This window comes from Diceros bicornis, chromosome X, assembly GCF_020826845.1.
Source record: "Diceros bicornis minor isolate mBicDic1 chromosome X, mDicBic1.mat.cur, whole genome shotgun sequence".
Lineage (NCBI taxonomy): Eukaryota > Metazoa > Chordata > Mammalia > Perissodactyla > Rhinocerotidae > Diceros > Diceros bicornis.
This window is the reverse complement of record NC_080781.1, coordinates 102386295-102410319: the sequence shown is the minus strand read 5'-3', so window position 1 is coordinate 102410319 and position 24025 is coordinate 102386295. Positions and strand designations below refer to the sequence as shown.

General features: G+C 35.3%; 1 protein-coding gene across 1 annotated transcript in view; it reads left to right on the top strand.

The window, feature by feature from the left end:
* Nucleotides 1–24025, top strand: part of AMMECR1 (AMMECR nuclear protein 1) — a 102506-nt gene that overhangs the window by 38572 nt on the left and 39909 nt on the right. The window contains exon 2 of the mRNA XM_058536506.1: nt 11460–11570. Coding sequence (XP_058392489.1) covers nt 11460–11570 — 111 coding nt within the window. The remainder of the gene's footprint in view (nt 1–11459; nt 11571–24025) is intronic.

Sequence of the window (24025 nt, the reverse complement as noted above, 5' to 3'; positions counted from 1 at the left end):
TATTAAAGGACATTCTCCAGGCTGAGGGAAAATGGTACCAGATGGAAACTTGGATCTCTACAGAGTAATGAAGAGTGCCAGATAAGTGCGGTAAGTGTGGGTTAAATATAAAACACTTTTTCCTTATTTTTAAAAATTAAGTAATTGTTTAAAGTAAAATTAACAATCTATCATGGAATTTATAAACTCTGTAGATGTAAAAGTTATGACAGTAGCCCCAGGGATGGACGGAGTATGAAATGGAAGTATACTGCTAAGGTCCTTATGTGTTATAGTGATGTAATATTACTTGAAGGTAAACTGCAATAAGTTAAAGATGCATCATATACAACCTGGAACAACCACCAAAAGAGGCACAACTAATAAGCTAATAATGATGATAAAAATGAATACTAAAGTATACTCATTTAATCCAAAAGAAAACAGAAAAAGAAGAGCAGAGAACAGATGGGAAATATAGGAAACAAATATCAAGAGGGTAGACCTAAACCCAACCATATCAAAGTTACATTAAATATAAGTAATCTAAGTACTCCAATTAAAAAAGGCTGCATAAAAATGCAAGACCCAACTATGTACTGTCTATAAGAAACCCACTTTTTTTAAAAATAATTTTATTTATTTATTTTTCCCCCAAAGCCCCAGTAGATAGTTGTATGTCATAGCTGCACATCCTTCTAGTTTCTGTATGTGGGACGCGGCCTCAGCCCAGCTGGAGAAGCGGTGCGTCACTGCGCGCCTGGGATCTGAACCTGGGCCGCCAGTAGCAGAGCACGCGCACTTAACCACTAAGCCACGGGGCCGGCCCTATAAGAAACCCACTTTAAGAATAAAGTCACAGATAGGTTAAAAATAAAAAGATGGAAAAAGATAAATCATGCAAACACTAGTCATAAGAAAGCTGAAGTGACTATGTTAATATGAGACAAATTAGACTTAAGGACAAGCAGTATTACCAGAGATAAGGGGGGATATTTCTTAATGATAAAGTGGTCAGTTCATCAAGAAGACAACAATCTTAAATGTGTATGCTCCTAACAGAGCCTCAAAGTACGTGAAGAAATAAACAGATACAACTGAAAGGATAAACAGACAAAACCACAATTAGAGTTGGATATTTCAACACTCTTAACTCAGTAACTGACAGACCAAGTAGACAAAAAGGTCAGTGAGGAGATAGAAAACCTGACCAACACTATCAACCAACTGTACCTAGTTGACATTTGTAAAACACTGGACCTGACACTACCAGAATACAATTTATTTTCAAATTCACATGGTGCGTTCACTAAGATAGACCACATTCTGGGCCATAAACCAAGCCTGAATGTATCAGAAGAACTGAAATAGTACAAAGTATGCTCTCTGACCAAAATGGAATTAAATTAGAAATTAATAACAAACAAATATCTGGAAAATTCTCGAATATTAGGAAAGTAGACAGTATATCTCTAAATAAATCATGAATCAGAAATTATAAGGGAAATTAGAAAATATTTTGAACTAAATCATAATGAAAACAACATATTAAAATTTGTGGGCTGCAACTAACATAGTACTTAGAGGGAAAAATTTATAGCTTTGAAATAAGGAAAATCTAAAATCAACAATCTAAGATTCCACCTTAAGAAGCAAGAAAATGAAGAGCAAATTAAACTTCAAATAAGTAAGAGGAATCAAATATAGAAGAGTAGAAATCAATAAAATAGAAAATGAACAATAGAGAAAAATCAATGAAACCAATAGCCAGCTCTTTGAAAAGATCAATAAAATTGCTAACCTATAGCTAGACTGATAAAGATAAAAAAGGGAGAAAAGATACAAATTAACACAAATTACCAATATCATGAAGGAAAGAATGGACATCATTACAGATCCTACAGACGTGAAAAGGATAAAAAGGGAATGTTGTGAATAACTTTATGCCAATAAATTCTACAACTTAAATGGAAGAATTCTTTGAAAGACACAAATTACCAAAATTGACTAAAAAGAACTGTATAGCATTATATTTGTTAAAGAAATTAAATTCGTAATTAAAATTCATCCCGTAATTAAAATTTAAACTCCAATGACTTCAGTGGTAGATTCTATCAAATATTTAAGGAACAAATAAACCAAACTTCTAAATAGAGGAGGATAGAATTCTTCTCAAATCATTCTGAGGCTGGCATCAGTATGAGACCAAAAACTGACAAAGATATTACAAGAAAACCACAGACCAATATTCCTTAAGTACATACACACAAAACTACATCACCAAATATTAACAAAACAAATGAACCTCAACCTTTACCTCACAGTATACACAAAAAGTAACTCATAACGGATCATAAACCTAAACGTAAAAGCTAAAATTATAAATCTTCTGGAAGAGAACTGGGAAAAATCTTCTTGAACTTTGCATACGGACCTTTGGACCTTTCCTTCTATTGGACTCAAAAACGTGAAACAGAAAAGGAAAATTCATAAGATTAAACTTCATCAAAATCAAAAGTGTATACTCTTCAAAAGATACCACTGAGAAAATAGACAAACCACAGACTAGGAAAATATTTGCAATACGTGTATGTAATTAAAGATTGGAATCCAGAATATATTTTTTACTTGTACTTGATATTTTGGTGAGGAAGATTAGCCCTGAGCTAACATCTGTTGCCAGTCCTCCTCTTTTTGCTGAGGAAGGTTGGCTGTGGGCTAACATCCATGCCCATCTTCGTCTACTTTATTTGTGGGACGCTGCCACAGCATGGCCCAATAAGCAGTGCACAGGTCCGCACCCGGGATCCGAAACCGCGAACCCTGGGCAGCGAAGCGGAGTGGACAAACCCAAGCACGCCACTGGCTGGCCCCCAGAATATATTTTTTAAAAGCCTACAACTCAATAAAAAGGATACAAACGATCCAATTTAGAAATGAGTAAACGAGTTGAACAAGTACTTCCCAAAAGAAGGTATCTGAATAAATATTAAGCACTTGAAGAGTTGCTCAATATCCTTAGTTATCAGAGAGCTGCAAATTAAAACCGCAGTGAGATACCCCTACACGTTAATTTGAATTAAAAAAAAAAGACAATACCAGATGTTGGTTAGGATGTGGAGCAGCTGGCACACTCAGGCAATGCTGGTAGAAATGTAATCAGTACAGCCACTGGAAATTGGTACAGCCAATTGGAAAATAGGTTGGCAGTTTCTTATAAAGTTAAACATACACCTACTCATAGCTCAGCAATTCTCTTTGTAAGTAGTTACCTAAGAAGAATGAAAACTTATGTTCACACAAAAACTTAAATGCAAATATTATCATAGAAGCTTTATTTATAATAGCCCCAAAGTGGAAGCAATCCAAATAGTCATCGGTGGGTGAGTAGATACACAAGTTGTGGCGTATCCATTCAATGGAATACTACTCAACAATAAAAAAGACCAAACAATATGCATGAATATTAAAAGCATTATTCTAAGTGAAAGAAGCTAGACAACAAAAGACTACATATTGGGTGATTCCATTTACATGAAGTTCTAGAAAAGGCAAAACTGTAGTGACCCAAAGCCGGTTAGTGTTTGCCAGGGTCAGGAGTGTGGGGAGGAGATTGATTGCAGAGAGGCATGAGGGAACTCTTTGGGACGATGGAAATGTTCTCTACCTTGATTGTGGTTTAGGTTACATGTATGTATACATTTGTCAAAATTTATTGACTTTTACATTTAAAACAGGCACTTTTATTGTTATATAAATTATACTTTAATAAAGTCGATTTTTAAAAAGAAGCACTTTGGAGGTGAAGATGTCAATTCCATGCCAAAAAAACCCCTCAATCTCCTGGATATTTCATAGTAGAGGTTCTTGAGAGGTTGAACTGTTTTCTGAGAGGTAAAAGAGGAGGGGGAGGAAAAAAAAGCAAAGGCAAGATAAGCAGCCCTGATACAAAATATGGTCTCAGTTGAGTACTTTGCCCCTAGATGCTGCCTTTCTTCTTCCCCCTGAAATGAGAAGGGCTTGCCGAATTCCTGCTACAAAGCTGAGGCTATCCAGCTCCTTTCTCCCAAAGGAGCAAGTAATCCAATACAAGGACCTTAAAATCAAGACAGTTACCTTTCTAAACCCAGAAAACATGTGAAAAAGAAATATATCACAATTTTATTGCTGATCTTACTTATTAAGCTGGCACATTACATTGGATCTCCTTGGAATGGGAAACAATATAAAAATCTAGAATGAAGAAGCTGGATAACTTTCCAGCTCTTTTTGTATTAGTATTTAAATCAATCAGCATATTTATTTCCCAGCTACTCTTTCTGGTGATTGAGTGGGTTCTGAGGATAAGACAAGATGGTAGAAGATAGCTCATTAGCTGGGAAGGTAAGATATAGGTACAAAAAGCAAATCAAAACAAACAAAAAAATCCCTTAGTTGTTTTCATTGTTTTGTTTAAATGTTGTGAATTCCCTGACCATCCAGCATACAAAGAGTCAAATGGAAGTGCCAAAACACAGTTCCATAAAAGTTTTTAATGGCATAAGAAAGTGAGTTGACTGTATCAATCAATAGTCATTCTAAAATCCCTGGATCTAGTTCTCCTAGTTCTCTTAATTTTGCTTATATTGAGTTTAGAAATCTTAAGACTTCAGTAGAAGGTCACCGTTTTTTGCCTGGCCTGTTTTATATTAAAATAATTAATTCTTTTCATAGTAAAGACTGAGTCTCAAACCTTAAACCTCTTTGAACAAATGGTTTCAGAATAGGAATTCCAAATAGAAATTATTTCGTTTCGGAAAATCTATAGCAATTTGTCATTTAAAATTTATTTTATGAGTTAGATTTTCAGATAATAAAGATTTGTGGTTTGACCAGAAACAAACCACTTAGCTATTTCATCCTTAAAATGCTACCGTATATTAAATTTAATACCCACCACAGTGTAAACTAAGAAAATATGTGCAAATACAGAATTTTTTTCCCAATTCAGGTAGTCTTCCTCATTTAATTTGAGACTCTAAAAAACAATAAGACAGACTATCTCACTGTATCAAGTCTGAGACTGAAATTTTTTAAAAGTTTACTGAAAAGTGTTGATTTGATCTTGCTAAAAGGAAGAAATGGTTCTTTCAGTTCAAAAATTGACAGAATCAAGCTAATCCTTTAAAGTATGTTTGTGATTTGGCTGGTTGTGTGTTGGTGGTGATTTCCCTTTATTTACAAGACACACACTTTTCAACCTTCCCAATCATCTGTAAGACTTTAGACTACCTCTCTTCCTCTGGCATTTGCCAGTTAAATTAACATTATAAAAATGGGGAAAAAAGAATATAATGCTGCTATGATAGAATTTCTAGGAACACCAGGCAAAGTACTGAAAGACTGGTAATTCCTGATTCCCACTTTCAGATATTTGTGGTCTTCTATACTAACCCTTGCTGTCTGTTTAAGCAGTATCTGCTTATTTTCCTGAGCCCCGTGGGATGCAGGCTATTTACAAAGGTTAGAGAAGGGAGTATGGTATAAGGCTATAATGGTGATTTAGTGTATTTTCCCTGTCTGCAGTAAAGGATTGGTATGGATGAGAAATGCATTGAAAACCTTACCTTCTCCCCACCCCCGCGTTTACCCTCTCCTATTCCTCTTATTTCAGGGCTTCCTATCAATTTGAATTTCAAATTATCTGGAAGAGTTAAGCCTCATTCATTCATTAATGATTCATTCATTTAAAAAGCCTCATTAAGTAATATGAATTACTTAAACATTCAGATATATACCTAGCTAAATAGTTGTTAACCAATGGTGAATGGAATTTTCAATGTGGCGGAAATTTGTAGCTATTAGTTAGGACACCTAAGTTTGATGAAGACTGGCTAGACAACAGGAAAAATGAAGCAAGAAAGTTGAGAGGGAATCAGAAAGGTTGTTGGATGAATGGATAAAGAAGATGTGATACACACACACACACACGCACACACACAATGGAATACTACTCAGCCATAAAAAAGACAAAATCGTGCCATTTGAGACAACATGGATGGACCTTGAGGGTATTAGGCTAAGTGAAGTAAGTCAGACAGAGAAAGACAAATACTGTATGATTTCACTCATGTGAAAGATAAACAGACACATAGATAAACAGAACAGATTTGTGGCTACCAGAGGGGAAGGGGGTGAGGGGAGTGTAAAAGGGATAAAGGGGCACATGTGTATGGTGATGGATAAAATTGAGCCTATTGGCAGTGAACATGATGCAGTCTATATAGAAACTGATATATAATAATGTGCACCTGAAATTTACACACTGTTATAAGCCAATATGACCTCAATAAAATAATTTAAAAAAAAAAAGGAGAGGGTGTTGGGAGGCCATCAAAGATAAAATGGTAGGTTTTGCTATGGGCTTCTAAATGGGAGTAGTATAGAAGCTTGTAAATTGGGTCTAGTGTTTCTAGGCTGATCCAGCATTTCCAGTTTGTTCTGGTATCTTCTCAGCTAATTCTCTCCCCTCCTGGGAGGAGGAGGAGGAGAAGGAGATTTATGCTTATGCTCACCTGTGTGGTACTGTGTAGTATTCATGGGATTTTCCTATTCTCTGGTATTTTAGAAGGTATCTCGGTTTGCTACTCACAATTTTCTTTGTCCTGTACTGGGGAAAAAATTAAATTGGTAGTAAGAAAATTGGAGAACTAATAAGTTTGGTGACTCTGCACTTAGTCTCCCTGGATCACTTTTTGTTTTTCACCTGTAAAATGAAGAGGAAATAGATAATCTCTTAAAAGCTCTTTTAGCTAATAACCTTAGATACCTTATTATATGAACTTTGAACTGTGTGCTAAAGTTTTTGTTAGGGATTTGCTGTGGATGAATTGTGTCCCCACAAAATTCATATGTGGACACCCTAACCTCCAATGTGACTGTATTTGGAGATAGGGCCTATAATGAGGTAATTAAGATTAAATGAGGTCATAAGGATGAGGCTCTGATCCAATAGGATTAGTGTCTTTATAAGAAGAGATATTAGAGAGCTTTGTGCATGCTCTCTCATTCTGAAAGCTCAGAGGAAAGGCCATGTGAGGACAAAGCAGCCATCTACAAGCCAGGAAGAGAGCTCTCACTAGAAACAGAACCCTACTGGAACCTTGATCTTGGACTTTCCAGCCTCTAGAACTGTGAGAAAATAAATTTCTGTTGTTTAAGCCACCTAGTCTGTGGTATTTTGTTATGGCAGCTCGAGCAGACTAATACAGGATTTAACCATATTGAGTACATTTTTACAAATTGAATCTGTAATTTATATAATCTGGGAATGAGATATATAGCTTCTTTGTGTAGAAATAGGACATGAAAGGTTTTAACCTGGAGGTGGAAGGACAACTCCACCGTTTCTGTTTTTCTCTGAGATTCTAGATCCTGGGGAATTATGGTATTGAGTTGGATGTTATGAGTAATACAGTTAGATTTTTGAGCCAAGTTGCTGAGGAACCTGAGTACAGTTGAGAAGCAATCATTATTTGATGGCAGAAGAAAACAACCAAGCCAGAGGGCTTCTCTTTTCCTTTATCTACCTACAGTATAAATAACCTTGCTGAATACCGCTGTTATAGTAATTAGTAATGTATTTATGGGGACTGATATTATATTGTTAATGTTACCACTTACAAATCTCATTCTAAAGAATCTAATTCTAAAGAAGAGCAAATTGCCTGAGTTGGGACTTGCAAATGTCTAAGGCTATTCTTTAACCTCTGTTTTTGCCTTGGTATGGCAGGGGATATAGGATTTATGGTAAAATATTGTTAAGTAAATATACCTTTTTCATAGTTGTACCCCTCTTCCACAAACATATTTCTAATCTGTTCTGGTCTGCATCAATAGAATAGTCGTAAAAGAGGGGCATAGGCAACTTGATGTGGGCAGTATCCTGTTCAGATTTACATTGCTTTTCTGTAGTTTTGCTGATTCCATGCAACTACATTTCCCTGAGAGCTACTATTGACTTGATGGTATTGGCTGCCAGTTGGCAGGGAGGATTCACCTAGATTAGGTGGTTACTTCCTGTTCCTGTCTACAGACTTGGAAAAATGGAGAGAGTTTACTTTCTTCCAAAGGTTTCTCAGAACATAGTGGTACAAAATGTTCAGAAGTAGGAAAATTCCATAAAAAGCTATGTCTGGTTACCCTCAGATAAACATTTCCATTAATATTTCATTTCATTTTGAGCCCCTTTCTAATTTGTAGCATTTTTTTCAATGTATGTAGGTGGCCTCAAACCATATGGTAAAAGTATTTTCCAAAAACATTCAATCTTTGTCTTACTATGAACTGTTTTCCTTACTTTCTTGTCATTGAGAAGCTCCTGTCAACAGGCTCAAATCCCTTTTTCTACTTTGATCTGTCTCTGATTATGCTGATGTCTTATGTCCTTTTGGGAACTCATACATGTTTTAATAACACATTTAAGAATGAAATTGCCTATTTCTTCCCTCTGTGTGTTGGGAAACGAAAAAAATTTTGTTGCTATTTTTAGATAATATGTATTGAATGTTCCCATAGTCATTGCCCTGTACAAAGTAATTATCAAACACAAGATGCAATCTCTTGTACTCAGTGATGTTTATTCTGTTTCAGTCTACTTTAAAATGCTTAAATTCCCAAGTTCTTTTCCCCATTAAATGTTGCTTCTAGGTATTGGGGGTTTTTTTAAATTCCATATATGTGTTCTTTGTAAAAGACGTTGGATGAGCATTTGTAAATAAGAAATTAGAGTCCCAGATTTTGAAGGAATAGTTTTATTCTGTCTACTAAAAGTCTGATTTCTTCCATCTTCAGGCATCTGTCCTAAACACAGTGGGGTTGTCAAGTAGCAATCCCTCCCATCTTTGACACAGATACTTCCCCGCAATACCAACCCCCAAAGTGGATGTTGCCTGGGGCAGGTAAGGAACAGGGAGAGTGCAGAAGAATCTGCATCTGCTCTACCTCTTATGAGGGTTCTTGAGAACACATATTCAACAGTACCTAAAATTAATAAAATGTTAAGTCTGGAAGAGACCATAGCAAGTTATTAAGACTGTCAGACTACTTCCTGTTCCCTGAAATTGTTGTGCACTTTTATATCTTCATGTCCTTGCTTATTATGGAGTGCCTTTTCTCCCAGGCTGCCTAGTAAAATGCAGCTTATCTTCTAGTACCTTACCCCCTGAATTAATCATCCCTCTCATCAGTGATAGCATAGCATAATAGGAAACTGTATATAATTTCCTCCACTATGTGTTTGAATGCCCTCCAACGTATTTCATAATATAGTGTTTAATTGGTATTCTTTTTCTATTTACCCTAAAAATTTTGACTGTTTGCTCGAATAGATAGGATTATAGTAAGATTGATATACATATATATTTTAGAGGGATAAATAAGAGAATTGAAGGTAAAGTAATTTTAAATGCCTTTCATTTCTGGTGTTTTTGATCGAAAATGTATTCACTCACACTTTTAGGTTTCTCACTCAAATCACTGAGGAAAAGAATGTACAACTTACTATGTTATTGAGAAGCCATCATGGTATTTTAAAGACATGTTATTATATTACAGTATGATTCACTTTGTTATGAATCTGCCAAGGGACCTGTCTTATGTAGAGATATTTTACATAGGCGTTGTTATGGGAGAGAATTGATATCTTACTATCCATATAATGGTTGCTAACGTTGATTCTACCAAATCAGAAAGTGAAAAATGAAGAGGTGAGATTCATTTTTAAAGATAGTTTGTGAATTTTAGTATTTGTATGAGTAATAGAAGAATTGGTGAGAAAATAATTCCATCTAATTCTTGTCTTCCTGATCAACTATTAGTAAAGAGCAATTAGAGAAAATTTCCAAGTGGAACATTAGAATCTTATCTCGAGTTATAAGATGTTTAGTACATCTGATGTAGAAAGCAGAAAACCTGGAATTTACCTTTTGCTTTTTATTTGAGTACCTTTAGTGTAGGTCATCCAGCACGTGAATACTAACATCGACAGTAAAGTTGGCCTTATATTTTAGTCATCTTCTTCAGTGTCTCTGGGCATTTGGCTCTTGGAAGAAGGTAATTCTTAGTTCTGCTCCCTGGTTTTTATACATTATTTATTTGGGAACCTGTCTGCCATTGTGGCTACCTGTCAGAACTCAGCATATTTTAAATGTTTGAGGTGGGTGATTGAAGTGCTTGAACAGGAAGTCTTTTCACCCAATTGCTGATGACTGACTAGAGAGTACTTTAAAGAATGTGTTCTCTAACTCAACAGCATATTATAAGAAATATGTGAAATATGTTATGTCCCCCTAAAATTTAAATTTTTAGAAAGTAGAAATGTATTGTAGTATACCAATAATACTGTGAATGCTTATATTAACATGAACCATCCCTAGCTATGGGATATTAATCTTTTTACAAAATGTCCTAAAATGTGTAAATTAATTTATTTCATAAAAACTGACATATAAAGTTGCTTCTATTTAGAAAACAATTGGTTTTAGACTTAACCATTAATCGAGGCTGTCAGTGGTTTGCTGCAGAACCCAGACATCTACTGTATTGAACTTCATTTAAAACTACATTACCTTCTTGATGCCATTTTATTATAATTGATACTTTAATATTTGATGCTTGAGAGATTATATTTATTGGCAATAATTTTATCTAAAAGTTAAAATAAATTTTCTGGTTTCAGAGTATTCCTTTGTTAATGTTTGCTGTTGCCCTTCGCCTCTCTGAACCCTACTCATTTTTCTAGGCCAAACTGAAGATGACCGAACTCAATGAAATTTTCTTCTGTCCCAGTAGCTTATTTTATGGCATTTTGGACATGGTTTATAGCACTTACTTCCTTTTGCCTATTGTTAGTTAGCTTTGAACATGCCTGCCTCCTGTACTGGCTCCTAGAGAGCAACGACTATGATTCAGGCAACTTTGTATCTCCTGTAGCACCTTTCACAGTACTTTGCCCCAATATATTCAGTAAGTATTTATTGAAATTGTTGATTTTTCCCCTGATTTTCTAAACTAAACTTACAAATCAATCAGTAACTTGAGGTTTAAATGAGGAGTCAGACAGTCAGCCATGATGGTTAAGGCTCTATAGTCAAGATTGCCCAGATTTGAGTTCCTATTTCATTATGTAATTAACTCTGGGACTGCTTCATCTGTAAAATAGGAATGCTAGTAGTAATATCAGCTGGCTAGAGTTGTTAATGAGGATTAACATAGATAATTTGTTTAAAACATTTATTGTGCTTCCTAACATATAGGATACACTCAATACAATATAGGTATAGTTATTGCTAAATGCACTCCTATTGGGCTAGACTCAACCCCTTGAGGGCCTGTCATTTGGTCTTTATAGCTCAGGTACTTCACTTTGTATATAGTAAATACTCAATAAATACTTGCTTGAGTTGAACTGATTGATTTACCCTATTTTTATCTTCCAACAGCCCACTGTTTGTAACATGGAAGATTGGTCGAGACAAAAGATTGCGTGGATGCATAGGTACTTTTTCTGCCATGAATTTGCATTCAGGACTCAGGGAGTACACACTTACCAGGTGAAGACCAATTTTTGTTACCTCTGCTTCTACATTAAAAAAAAAAAAACTTATGAAACTTGAACCTGATACTTTAACTCCTTTTCCTTTAGTAAATTGTCAACATTCTTGACTCCTTTCATGTCAGATTTTTTCTTCTCTTCAACCATTTGCCTTATCTCTGGTAAAAGGTTATTGATTTATATTATCATAATATGAAATACTGTGATTACATGTGTGCTGCCATAGATGTTGTGAAGTGTTTTTTTTTCTTTCAATGGCCAGCTTATTTTGTATAACTTGAAAATCAATGACCAAATGTCCATGAGTTACTAAAATATTATTTCCATAATAAGTCATTGGGATTTCTCTGTTAGGCTTTTTAAAAATTGTTAATGTCTGTTTCATCTTACATATTTCGTTACACTTTTATGTACTTTTGAAATTGAAGGGAGAACCTAGGAAGAAAGTAATACCACAGCCTGGCAGCATAATCATTCACATTCACACTTTACTCAGAATTAATTGTAGCTTACTTATTTTGTTTCATCTAAGATGAGGATAAAGTGATGAATGCCTCATTATAGTTGTTAAGACTTTGTTCTTAATTTCTGAACTCACAAAAAGCTGTCTAGCACGCCATCTGATTTTTTTGGTTCACGTTTAGATTTCTAGCAAATTGTGTTCCAAAATTACTTCAAAAGAAGAAAATTCCTTAAATAATAAGCTATTAGTAAAGGGATTTCCTATTTTTGTTCATATTTCAGGGTGATTATCTGATACAGTTTCTATAGTTGTAATATGCACAGTGTCTGTCCAATGAGAAATTGGTCCCTGCTGACTATTGGTACTTGGGGCAAGTTGCTAAACCTCCAGTAGATAAAGTAGTAATTACAATATTTTGTTCTATATATTTAATAGAGATGTTAGGGGAATGAAGTAATAATCAATCACTACTTTGCTTCAGGATTAACATTGTGGAACATTCATTATTTTACTTTAGAATTGCATAAATGCAGTTCATAGCATCAGTTAATAAAATGCTGTAACTGAGTTTAGTATTCTTATATGTGAAGATGTAACTCACAGCTGCAGAGTTTTCTTAGCTTACAGTCCTGCCCGGAAAGAAAAGCAAAGGCTTGGAGGGTCACGTTCATTCTTAGATTTTCACAGGTATTAGAAATTGGGTGTTTGGGTTCCATTAAATAACACACAGGCAGTAAAGGGGTCAAAACACATATTCTGGAAATAGCTACAGCTTGCTGAAGATAGTGTAAATGCTAGTCTAGGCATATTAGATTTTTTTTTTTCCTGACATGAAATACCATGGGCTCATTTGGGACTTTATCAAATTCTGCCAGTGACTACCTCTTTGGGACAGGTGCATATGAAATTACTCTTTTAATAGCTAATCAAAGCAATTTATTATACATTTCCTAAAATAAGTTGTTATGAGGAATAGTGGTTCCTTGGTAATGCTTGAAAAAAGGATTCTATGGCGAAAAAAATTTTGGAAACAGTGGTTAAACAAATTTAAATAGCTCTGCTCACTGCAGGACTTCTCAGAACCTTTTATGTTAATAGTGTTGTGAATCTCTAAGAGAGAGAGATACAGAATACAGCATGTCCCAGACTTAAACTTTTTTGACTACAGAAAACCCTTTTATCGTCCCACCCCGGTGTCTTATGCCATTAGTTTTCCAAGGAACACATTTTCAGAAACACAAGTCTGTATAAAATTTCCATTTTTCTTTATAGTTGGGGAGTCTGAGCTGATAGTATAGACACCCTTTGTACTTTCTGATGAAATTGTGTCAGAAATCCTAGTTTCAAGTATTATATACTTTAGAAATCCTTAGTAGTCGTAACTAGTACTGATTTGGTTTTGTTTAAAGAAAATATGAAATTCTTTTGCCTACATTGATAAGAAAGGATGAAAATATCCAACTTTTCTGGTCTTGTGGATCTGTCTCCTAGGATAATTAACAGAAGAATTACGGTATTTTTTTCTGACAATAATGTGATTCTGAATGAATCATTCAAATAGTTGAACTTGGAAATTTGCCTACATTTGTATATGTGGTTACCCTCATTGTAGTCTATGGCTCTTCCTATTTACTTTTCAACTTTTTTCTCATGTTTCTATACAACTTCTTGAAATTGTATGTAGCGCAGTAGAGAGATGTGTGTGTTTGTGTGTGTATATACATATATACATACCTGGTCTTCTCATTTTTGTTTGGCTTAATTTGCTTGGCTCAATATGATAATAAGAATGAAGTTATTTGGAAAAGATGAACAAAAGAAAACAAGTCTTACGATATACAGTTGCTCTTTTTTCTCAATTCATTTGAGAGTCAAAACAGTCGAGTCATTTAAAAAAGTTGCAATATACTGTATTTCAGTCCAACAGGGCACTTATCATTTCTACGTGCTGTTGTTGTTGTTATTATTATTAATACCTACCATTTATTAAGAACTTACTGCATGTCAGACACTGCAGAGGAGTTTATATGCATGGTCCTCACAACAACTCTTAGGTATTAATATCCACATTTTGAAAATGAGGAAACTGAGATTTACAGAATTTAAGTAATTTACCCACTCACATCTAGTAAGTGGTAGAACTAGGATTCAAAACCAGTCCACCTGCCTACAAAGTCCAGCTCTTAACTACTATACTTAAGATAAGACAAAATAAATTTTCCTGAGAATTTGTTTTGCAGCTTTATCACGGAAAAAATGAACTTGAAAGCAGGTCACTAGAAATTGTATAAATTATGGATCAATAATAATTCTTCAAAAATTCTAGTTAGTAGTTAAGATTGAAATTTTGGAGCATTATTTTAAATTCTGGAAAATCCGTAGATGAGATTATAAAAAGTATATAACTCAGGGTTGTATAGACTAGTCAGAAGAAAATTGACTTGGATTAATATTGTAGAAAAGGATAATGCTTATTACAAAAGTATACTACTGTATGCTATGAAATTGTATTCTTTGGCTACATGTAAGTAATGGACTAGACTTCGAGAAGAATACAGTTTTCCTTAACATAACAATTGGTGATTCTTGGAGTCTGGTCTTCCAATCTTAAAAACCCATAAATCACAAAATTTACAAATGGAATCAAATTAACTTGGGGGTTGGGGATAAAAGGGAAAGGGAGGACGTAAAACAAAAAATAAACAGTGAAATTAAAGACTCACCAGGTATAGGTGTCTTTTTTTAAAAAAATAGAATATCTGGTTTTTCACTCTCTTCGTCTGTGATAGACTTGTTTAGTTTTCAGAATGTTACTCAGCTATACCTTTTATTTTTTTATTGTAAAATATACATAACATGAAATTTACCATTGTAACCAATTTTCAATGTACAGTCCTGTAGCCTTAAGTACATTGACATTGATATGCAACCATCACCACCATTCATCTCCAGAATTCTTTCATCTTCCCCAACTGAAACTCTGCACCCACTAAACACTAACTCCTTATGCCTCCCTCCCCAGCACCTGGCAACCATCATTCTACTTTGTCTCTATGAATATGACTCTTCTAGGTATCTCATATAAGTGGAATCATACAGTATTTGTCTTTTTGTGACTGACTTATTTCACTTAGCATAATGTCTTCAAGGTTCATCCACATGTAGCATGTATCAGAATTTCCTTCCCTTTTAAGGCTGAATAATATTCCACTCTGTGTGCCTACCACTCATCCATCTGTGGACACTTGGGTGACTTCCACCTTTTGGCCATTGCAAATAATGCTGCCATGAAATGGGTGTACAAGTATCTGTTTGAGTACCCTTTTTTCTTTTAAAAAGCTAACAGTTTTATAGAAGACAATGATCTAGTTTGTTTGAAGTCTCTTAATCTGTAAAACCTAAATCTAAAAAATGACCAGGTACTTTTTAAATGTCTATCCTGGATTAAGTTTTTATTTATAAACATGTTGCTTTAAAATTTAAATACTTGTCATAGTCAAGTTGTACATTCTCCTAATTGAAATTTTGATTTCAGACTGAAATAAAACATTATAAATAGCCTGAGGATTTCCTCCCAATTGTAAAAATGCATAGTTTCTGTGTAGATAGCAAGAAAACTGTGAGAATTACAACATAGAAATATTAAATAGACTCTTCTTTCCTTGTCCTTGGAGACTCTGGGTAAAAGCAGGAAAGACTATAGCAAATAAGAAGTAGGAGGGAGAGCACAGAATTATTGGTAGAAGTGTATTCATGGTGACAAATTAAAGTCCACAGATTACTGTATTTATTAGTGGTCAAAACTTCAATGTAGAAACATTCTTTTTCCCAATTGAAGAAGAAGAATTTCTAGTTTTTATCAAGCTACTTGCATTTATGGCTTTTATATATTAGAAAGCAGAGAAATTTATTTCCTCTCTTTTAGTACTTTATATACTTTTATAGAGAACAAAATAATGACTAATATAGATGAGCACAAACATCTTAGTCAAAGAAGATTCTTTAACATTTTGGCTAATAAATTGTCCAGCAAAGTGTAGGTCTTTTCTTTATGTAAATTCAAGTTGGTAGTAGTTTTTCTAGAATATGTAAGTGATTAATAGATGTGTTCTTATTTTGTAAAACAGGAATGTGGTGTATCATCACACTTAAAAGACTATCTTTTCTTATTATTTACTTTGTTATACTTAGACCTCTTGGCAATGAAGTAATTATGCCAGTGCCGGCAGTGTCTGGAGATTGATTCTGAACTATGCTACTTTGTTGCACTGCTTAATTCTGAGAAATTAGCAACAGAAGTTTGTTCCTTTCTAGGGAACAGGGAGACCACACAAAAGGTGAAGTGTTTTGTTTTGTTTTGTGTGAGGGGTGTGTGTGTGTGTGAGAGAGAGAAAGAGAGGATGAGAGAGACATTGTTTGCATGTTACAAATGTTCACTTACTATTAGGCTTTTTGAGATATTGGAAATAGCTAACAGACCTACTTTATTACTTTCAAAGGTCCTGGCTAGATTGGGTACTTCTGGGTGACTAGATTCGTTGTAAACCAAATTTGCTTTCATATTTTGGTGTTGTAATCTGGCATTTTTCTAAAGCAGTATGAGTTTAAAACCATTGTAAACAGTGTAATTATATTTTCCCCCTCAGGGTGGACTATTTTGTGATCATTCATATTCTTGATTATTTTAGGTAACTAGACTTGGCTCATTGTGAATAATTAGTTTAAACAAGCTCCCCCCCTCCTCATTTAGTAATAGTCCTCAGGGTAGCATCTCCCAGATTGATTTTTCTTATGAAAAGAAAAGCTGTACATGATTCACTTCTGATTGTACACTATTGTCATGGAAGCTCATTCTGGAGATGTTAAGGCCAGACTATTTTTTGGCAAGTGTCTGTGGTAAGACTCCTGGCTAAAATATGCTTTTTGGAGAAATAAATTTGATATATCAAAAAGGGTATGCAAAATTAATTAATTTACAATCTACATTTTGTTGCTTTTTCACAAAATGCAGGAGGGCCCGAGTCCTAAAACTTATACCTAATTTGTTAGTTTCAGTGTATAAATTACCAAATGAGAAATTAAGTGTCAGATTTTATAAGCATTTAATTTAAGGTATAGTTTGGAACCTAGATTGTTATATGCCCCTTACTCAGAATCATCCATAGGATAGCACGGCTAACTATAATCTGTTGAAATCTGGAATCTTCATTTTAACTGCTAGTTTAATGCACTCCTTCATTATCCCATGGTTGTGCTAATGTGCAGAGATGTGTCCAAAAAATGGCCAGCAGAATGTGGAAAGAGAAACTAAAGAGTAAGAACCATTCCAAGTATGGGTAATGGCTCCTGAGTTATAGAGAATTATCTGAATTCATATAGCACCTACTACCACAGAAATTAAGTGTAGTGAATATATCAGATTCTAATTCCTTATCACATCTTTCAGATCTTCAGAGTCTCCAGTTGGAATCCCCATGCTGCTTTGATTAAGAGCCACAGGCACAATACCTTTGGGTAGAAAAGCAGAAAAAGCCATCTGTAAAAAGGTGAAGGTGTGAGAGAATCAGAAAATGGGCTTTTGTGGTGTCAGAGCTCTTGGTTATTCCGTTTCATTAGGAGAGGATAAACTACAAGAAATAGACTCTATTCTTACATCTATCTATAAACTTTACCCTTTTGCTTCTAGGAGGCTGCTATTTCCCCCTTTAATCATGTTTAAACAGTTCACCCTGCAAATCTGGTCTAAATTTTGCCGTAGGAGTTTATAATATAGTAGAAGAGATAAGTTATAAAAATAATTATAGTCCTAGGTAGAAAGTGGTTTTTGCCAAAGAGGCAGAGGAAGTGATACTGGATGAACAGATACTCTACGTCTGTAATAAAAGCAGAAATGTATTTAAAGCAATTTATGAAATTATTTCATTTGGTCCATCCCTAGTTCACTTTAAGTAAAAGCAAAACACTTTATACCACTTTTTGGTTTGTTTTTATCCTACCTGGACAAAAAAAGTCCAAATTACAGGGATGTGTATAAATTGCTATTATCAAAGTGACCACATACAAGGTATTGGGTATTTTGAGAGATTACTAACACTTATTTTGAAGGGGAAAATGAAGTTGCTATGGGAAAAAATAAAAACCTCAGAAATAGAGTACACTTAAAAGAGTGTGTGTGCGCGCGCGCACACACAGACACGCTTCACCAAAGAGTAGCTAGAGCCAGTTGGATTGTAGCCCTGATGCTTAACAAATGAAGAAAATTAAAAGTTAATAGTTTAGATTCCACTTTCCTCTTGTCCCATTAAAATGAATTCATATTTTGTTTCAGTATGGTAAACTGATATCTACCTCCTTTCCTGAGTGTCATTGCTTGAGTCTTCACTTTTTCAGATGAAAGACTGAAATAGTAAAGATAAATTAGAACACAAATATTGTATGAAATTATTATTATATTAGATGTAGTCTAAAATTATATGTAGACATTTAACAATATATTTACTTTTGTCTGAACATTTACCAAACAAATATTGGGTCTACATATAAGTGATTAAAGTATTTGAGTCATTAGGACCTGAACGAACAAGAGAACAGATTAGTATCTTAGTGTTCTGGAAGAATAAGATGGTTAGAGCGATGTATGCTGAAGGCAGTAATTCCTGTCTAGAATATCATGCAAAGAATATGCTCTTACCACTTCTAGGGGACAATATTGCTAGTAATTTGAGTATTTTAAAATGATTGAATGTTGAAGTTTTTGTCCAGCAATTGAATATTAAATTTTTAGTTATTATTTTATGAGCATGGGAAAATACTTTCGAAAAGATTTCCTTAAAAAAGCAAAAGAGGGGCCGGCCCGGTGGCGCAAGCGGTTAAGTGCGCGCGCTCCGCTGCGGCGGCCCGGGGTTCGCTGGTTCGGATCCCGGGCGCACACTGCTTGGTAAGCCATGCTGTGGCGGCGTCCCATATAAAGTGGAGGAAGATGGGCACCGATGTTAGCCCAGGGCCGTCTTCCTCAGCAAAAAAAAAGAGGAGGATTGGCGGATGTTAGCTCAGGGCTGATCTCCTCACAAAAAAAAAAAAAAAAAAGCAAAAGAAACAAAGCCCCCTTCTGTGATCTTTGCCCTTCCCTCAAACTTTAAACTACCTCAAATATGGATATTCAAAGTAGTAGCCCTTGGAAAAAATTTCCTTTTTGTTATTGATAACATTTTGGTGTTCTTTAAAGGCTAAATACTTATTGTTAGCACTTTATCTTTCATTATAAATATATTTGTTTTAGAAACAACTTCCAAATTTTTTTACATTCTCTCTCACTTTAAAAAAAAAAAAAGAGCAAACATTCAGTATAGAAGTCTTGTCATAAAGAGTTACATTATCTGGACTGCTTCTTGTTAACAAAAGAAATTAAAAACCCATACTATATAACAAATAAAATAGACATGGGCAAATGGTAACTTTTTAAAAAGTTCTATTGGAATAAGAATTTCATAGGTGCTGATAATTTTTAAACATGGAAAACAGTGTTTAATATATTCTATTGAAAATGAAGCTTTAATATCTGATGTGCGTTTTCCAGTATGTTTACAATTTTAAAATGAAGAAATATGTTAGATTCATAAAGTATAGATTTGCAATTGGTCTCATGTTCAGAAAATTCATTTTTATTAATTTTACAATTTTACTTCAGCTCACAAAATTATCCTGCAAATAAAAATATTGAAACTATGGGCTTCGTCATTCAGATTAGATTAGCATGTTATTGTCCCCATTTTTAACCCTCATTTTTTAATTTATACATTGAAATGTCAACTTTTTTGTCCTTTCTAGTGGTGAAAGAGAAGATTAGAAAAAGATGTAAAATAAATTATTCAGAAGCTTTAATTAAAGGGATTGCCCAGAACTCAACTTCTGTTGCTATACCCAGCTACTTCCAGGACTGCTTTATATATTCCACAAAACTGATTTAAAAGGTTCCAACTGTTGCTACTTCACTGAGGATGGGAGGAAAGAGAATTTCTTTTAAATTCTTCAGGCTGCTTTAAACCTAAGCCATTCTTCTAAGATGACCTTCTGTTGCTCTCCAGCTAAGGGGGATTGATTTGCTTCCCTAGGTCTAGAGAAGTCTGCTAAGCCTTTGAAATGAGTGGAGCTGTGTTGCATATGAAGAGCAGTAAATAACCATACACTGCTGGTTAGACTTATACTGCTGATTAGGTGATGGGTTCAATCCCTGTTTGGGACAGTTCGCTTTGTTTTGCTCCGTATCACAGACTGCGCCCTAGACCCTGGGCATGTGATTGCAAGGGGGCTCAGATAAAAAGAGCATGTGGGTGATTCAGTACCACACCCAAAGCGTCAGCATTGTCTCAGCGTATGAAACCTGCTACATTTGGAGTACCCAAAACTTAGCCATCTCATAAATAATTAATAATAATTCTAATCAAAATTGCTTTGAATGTAAAACAAAAATGAGAATATTTAAAAAATGTTAATTTCTTTTCAAAAGCCCTCTGAAGAGAGCCAATGTGACATTGGGAAAAAAGCTCTTTGCAGTGGCAGTGGGACTGAGAACACCGGTTGGGTTTCAACAGGCCTGAAAATGCTCTGGGCAAAAGGGGAGGTTTCTGGTTGGCTCTCTGGCCTCAGAGCAGTCTGGAGAAATTGTTTATTAGTTTTCTTGAGTTTCTGCCTTTAATAAAGGGTAGTGGCTAAGGATGGGAGTCACCTCAGATAACAGTGGATTTCAGCTGAAGCAACTCTTAAGTACTTCAGTGGTGAAAGGATGAGTATGTTAAATTCACAAGCTTGTAAATACACGTTACAAAATGTAATTGCTCTTTTTAAAAGTACATTTTTTTAAAAGCTGCATTTAAAAGCTCCATCTCCATCTATGGTGTATTGGGATGTTCCTGTGCCTCATGTATCAACTCACTAAGGTATGTGTTTATGGTCTAAGCGTATGTGCCCTACCATGTTGTTGCATCTTCCTCTTCATAGCTTTTATTATTGCTCAGAGCAGCACACGTACCCCTTTAGCCAAAATGGACACAAACGCGCCCATTGGCATGACTAAAGTCTCCTCAGTTATCGTCAATCCTTATACCTGAGACAAGAAGCTCCCCCATGTCTACCCATCTTTCCTAGAATAAAACCCAAGTCATTCCAAAAGCTATGTTTCACTTACAGTAAAGTTAATGTCCTACGATGCCACCATGCTCTATCTGCCCCTGCCTCTCCCCCAATCTCTTACTCTTATCCCTCTTAAGAAGCATGGCATATGAGGCCCTAACCTCACACTCCAGCCAGGCACAATTATTCACCACTTCCCAAATATAGTCTTTCATGTCTCTCTGGCTTTGAACATTTTTTCTCTGCCTACCACGCCTCTCTCCATTTCTACCTAGTCAACTCCTACTCATCCTTCAAGACTCAGCTTGCTCATTACTTCCTCTATGAAATTTCCTTGACACTCCCCAGCGAAGTTGGTCAGTCTCTGTGTTCTCCTAGCACTTTGTTCAGGCCTCTATTAGAATACTTAACACGCTGGATTGCAATGATTAACTTTACGTGCTCATCTCTCCCTTTTGAACTTCTCCTCAGCAGTAGTTTACCAAGCCACATCAAAGCAAATAAACAGAAACAAGTCTCATCACTTTGTAGCAACTTTACTTGATGCTGATAACCATTTCTACTCTCTTCTCTTTCTGTGTGCTTCTGTTAGCTTAGGTTTGTCACCTTTTCTTGCTGCCAGCGTACTTGAGCCAGTAGAAATTGCCGATGCTGATTGGTAGTGAAAGGAGTAGTTTAAGGCCAGTTGGAGTTATACTGAGCCAGGGGACAGAGATCCTTACCCAGTACACTTTAGAAAGCAGGTTATCATAAGGTTGATCTCTTGTTGTAAGTGCTATAAGTGATTGAAGAAGCACAATGTGAATTGGTGCTCACCATGGAACCAAAGAGCTGGAAGGCATCCCTAGAAGTCATCTAGTCCAACCCCTATTAGATACTTTTATCTCTCTTAAAATCTCCCAAGAAATGAGCATCTCGTCTCTATCTGGGTATCTCCATTGACTTGGAACTCATTACCAGTTAAGTAGCCATTTCATTTTCAAACACCTAAACCCACTGCCACAACTCCAGTTACCACATAGCTCTAGTTGAAGTGCCAGAAGTCAAAGATTGCCTATGTTTAGCACTTTATTCTTTATAGAAAGCCACATTAACCAACAGTGGTTAAACTCACCCTCTGAGTAATATCTGAGTCTTTAGAAGTTTAGGAGTGGTAAGATACACAGCTTGACAACTGACTCCATTCACCTACCCAGGATAATTTTAACTGACTCCTTATTGAAACTTTGAAGCTGCTGCTCCCACAACTTCTCTCACTGCCTACATTAGACTTCTGGAATTGGCTGGGCCCAGAGAGTCCATAGATTCTGAGATAGAACTGGTACTAGAACTTTTAGTACCTCCAACAGTTGATCATACAAAATTGGAACTAGGGTTAGAACACAGGTCTTCTGACATTACCTGGGACTGCCACTACAATTTCCACAATAGAAGGGATCCATAAATGTATGTAAATTTATTTATTTTAGTTTTATGTTAAGCATACAGTTTCAAGGTGTCCTGTAATAAAAATAATCATTTTGTAATGTAAAGGCTCACTCTCAAGTTATCTGCCTTGTATCAAGTTCGGGCGTATTTCCATAAAATGAAGACTGCCGTTAGAGCTGTTCAACCACAACTTCAGGAGTAACAGAATATCAGTATTAGAGAAACCCAAAGCAAGACCCAAAGCAAAAAAATAAAATTAAAAAAAATATATATACATGTATATGAAGTTTATTCTTATCTTCAATTTCCCTTTTTCTCAAATGTGCCTCCAACATATAACTAGTTATATTTCCTAATTACAATAATAACTTCTATTTTTTGTGTGCACTGGACTTGTCCTAAGAATTTCATATAAGTTACCTCATTTAATCTTTTCAACAACTATGTGCAGTTGAATGTATTTCACTTATATTATAGTTAGGGAAAAACCAGGTCTTAGAGAGGTTAAGTAAGTTGCTAAATGACAACTAATATATGACAGTACCTGAATTTGAGCCTGATTCTGTCTGGCTCTGTCTCCAAAGTCTATTCCCAACCACTAGGCTGTACTTCTCCCCTCCACTTATGTCACTCTCTCTTCTCCCGAGAAAGCTTCTTATAGCTATTTGTTCTACTAACTCAACTAATATCCCCTGGTCTCAGCTCACAGCAAAAATAAACAAACTTTGAATAACTTTTCTCTTCATCTGGGGACTCAGTTTCTTAACTCAGTATTCCAAAATCTCCATTACAGCCCCAGTCTGTTAACTACAGTCTTATTCAACTTCTCCTGGGTTCTCTTTCCTTTTAGAATCTTGCAGCACACTCTCTCCCTCATGTGCCTTTTTTCTTCACAGCTATCCTCTCGGTCCAGTTTGGTGTTCTGAACTCCCATAGTCCCATCAGAATTGATCATTTTCTCAGGGATATACACTCCCCAAGCTTTGACTTCTTTCTGTGCAATATTTGCATTTAATGTCAGCGAGTTTACATGGCATACTAGTTCAGCCTTCAGGATTCTAGCTAGGCATGCTCCCCTGAAATCTGCTATGACTTTTGAGGGGCTTCACCATAAGGGACTGTAGATAAAACCCCTGGCTCTGCTCTTCTCTGCAACTGGTTAAAGGGAGACATCATTTCAGGAATAAGAAGCCAGTCTGTTCCTTAGAAATTATAATTAAGGAAACAAATTCCAAATTTCTAGGTAATTTAGACCAAATTTATTGCCTTAGTTTTCATTTTTACAATTTGAAGTTCCTTGGGGCAACTAATAAAACAAGAAACAGCTGTATAAATGGAGAACAAATATATCCATGACTGACATTTTTTTCATAGAAATAAAAAAGTAATTTCAGGAAAGAATTGTATGTATTTGGTCATAGACTATGCTGTTT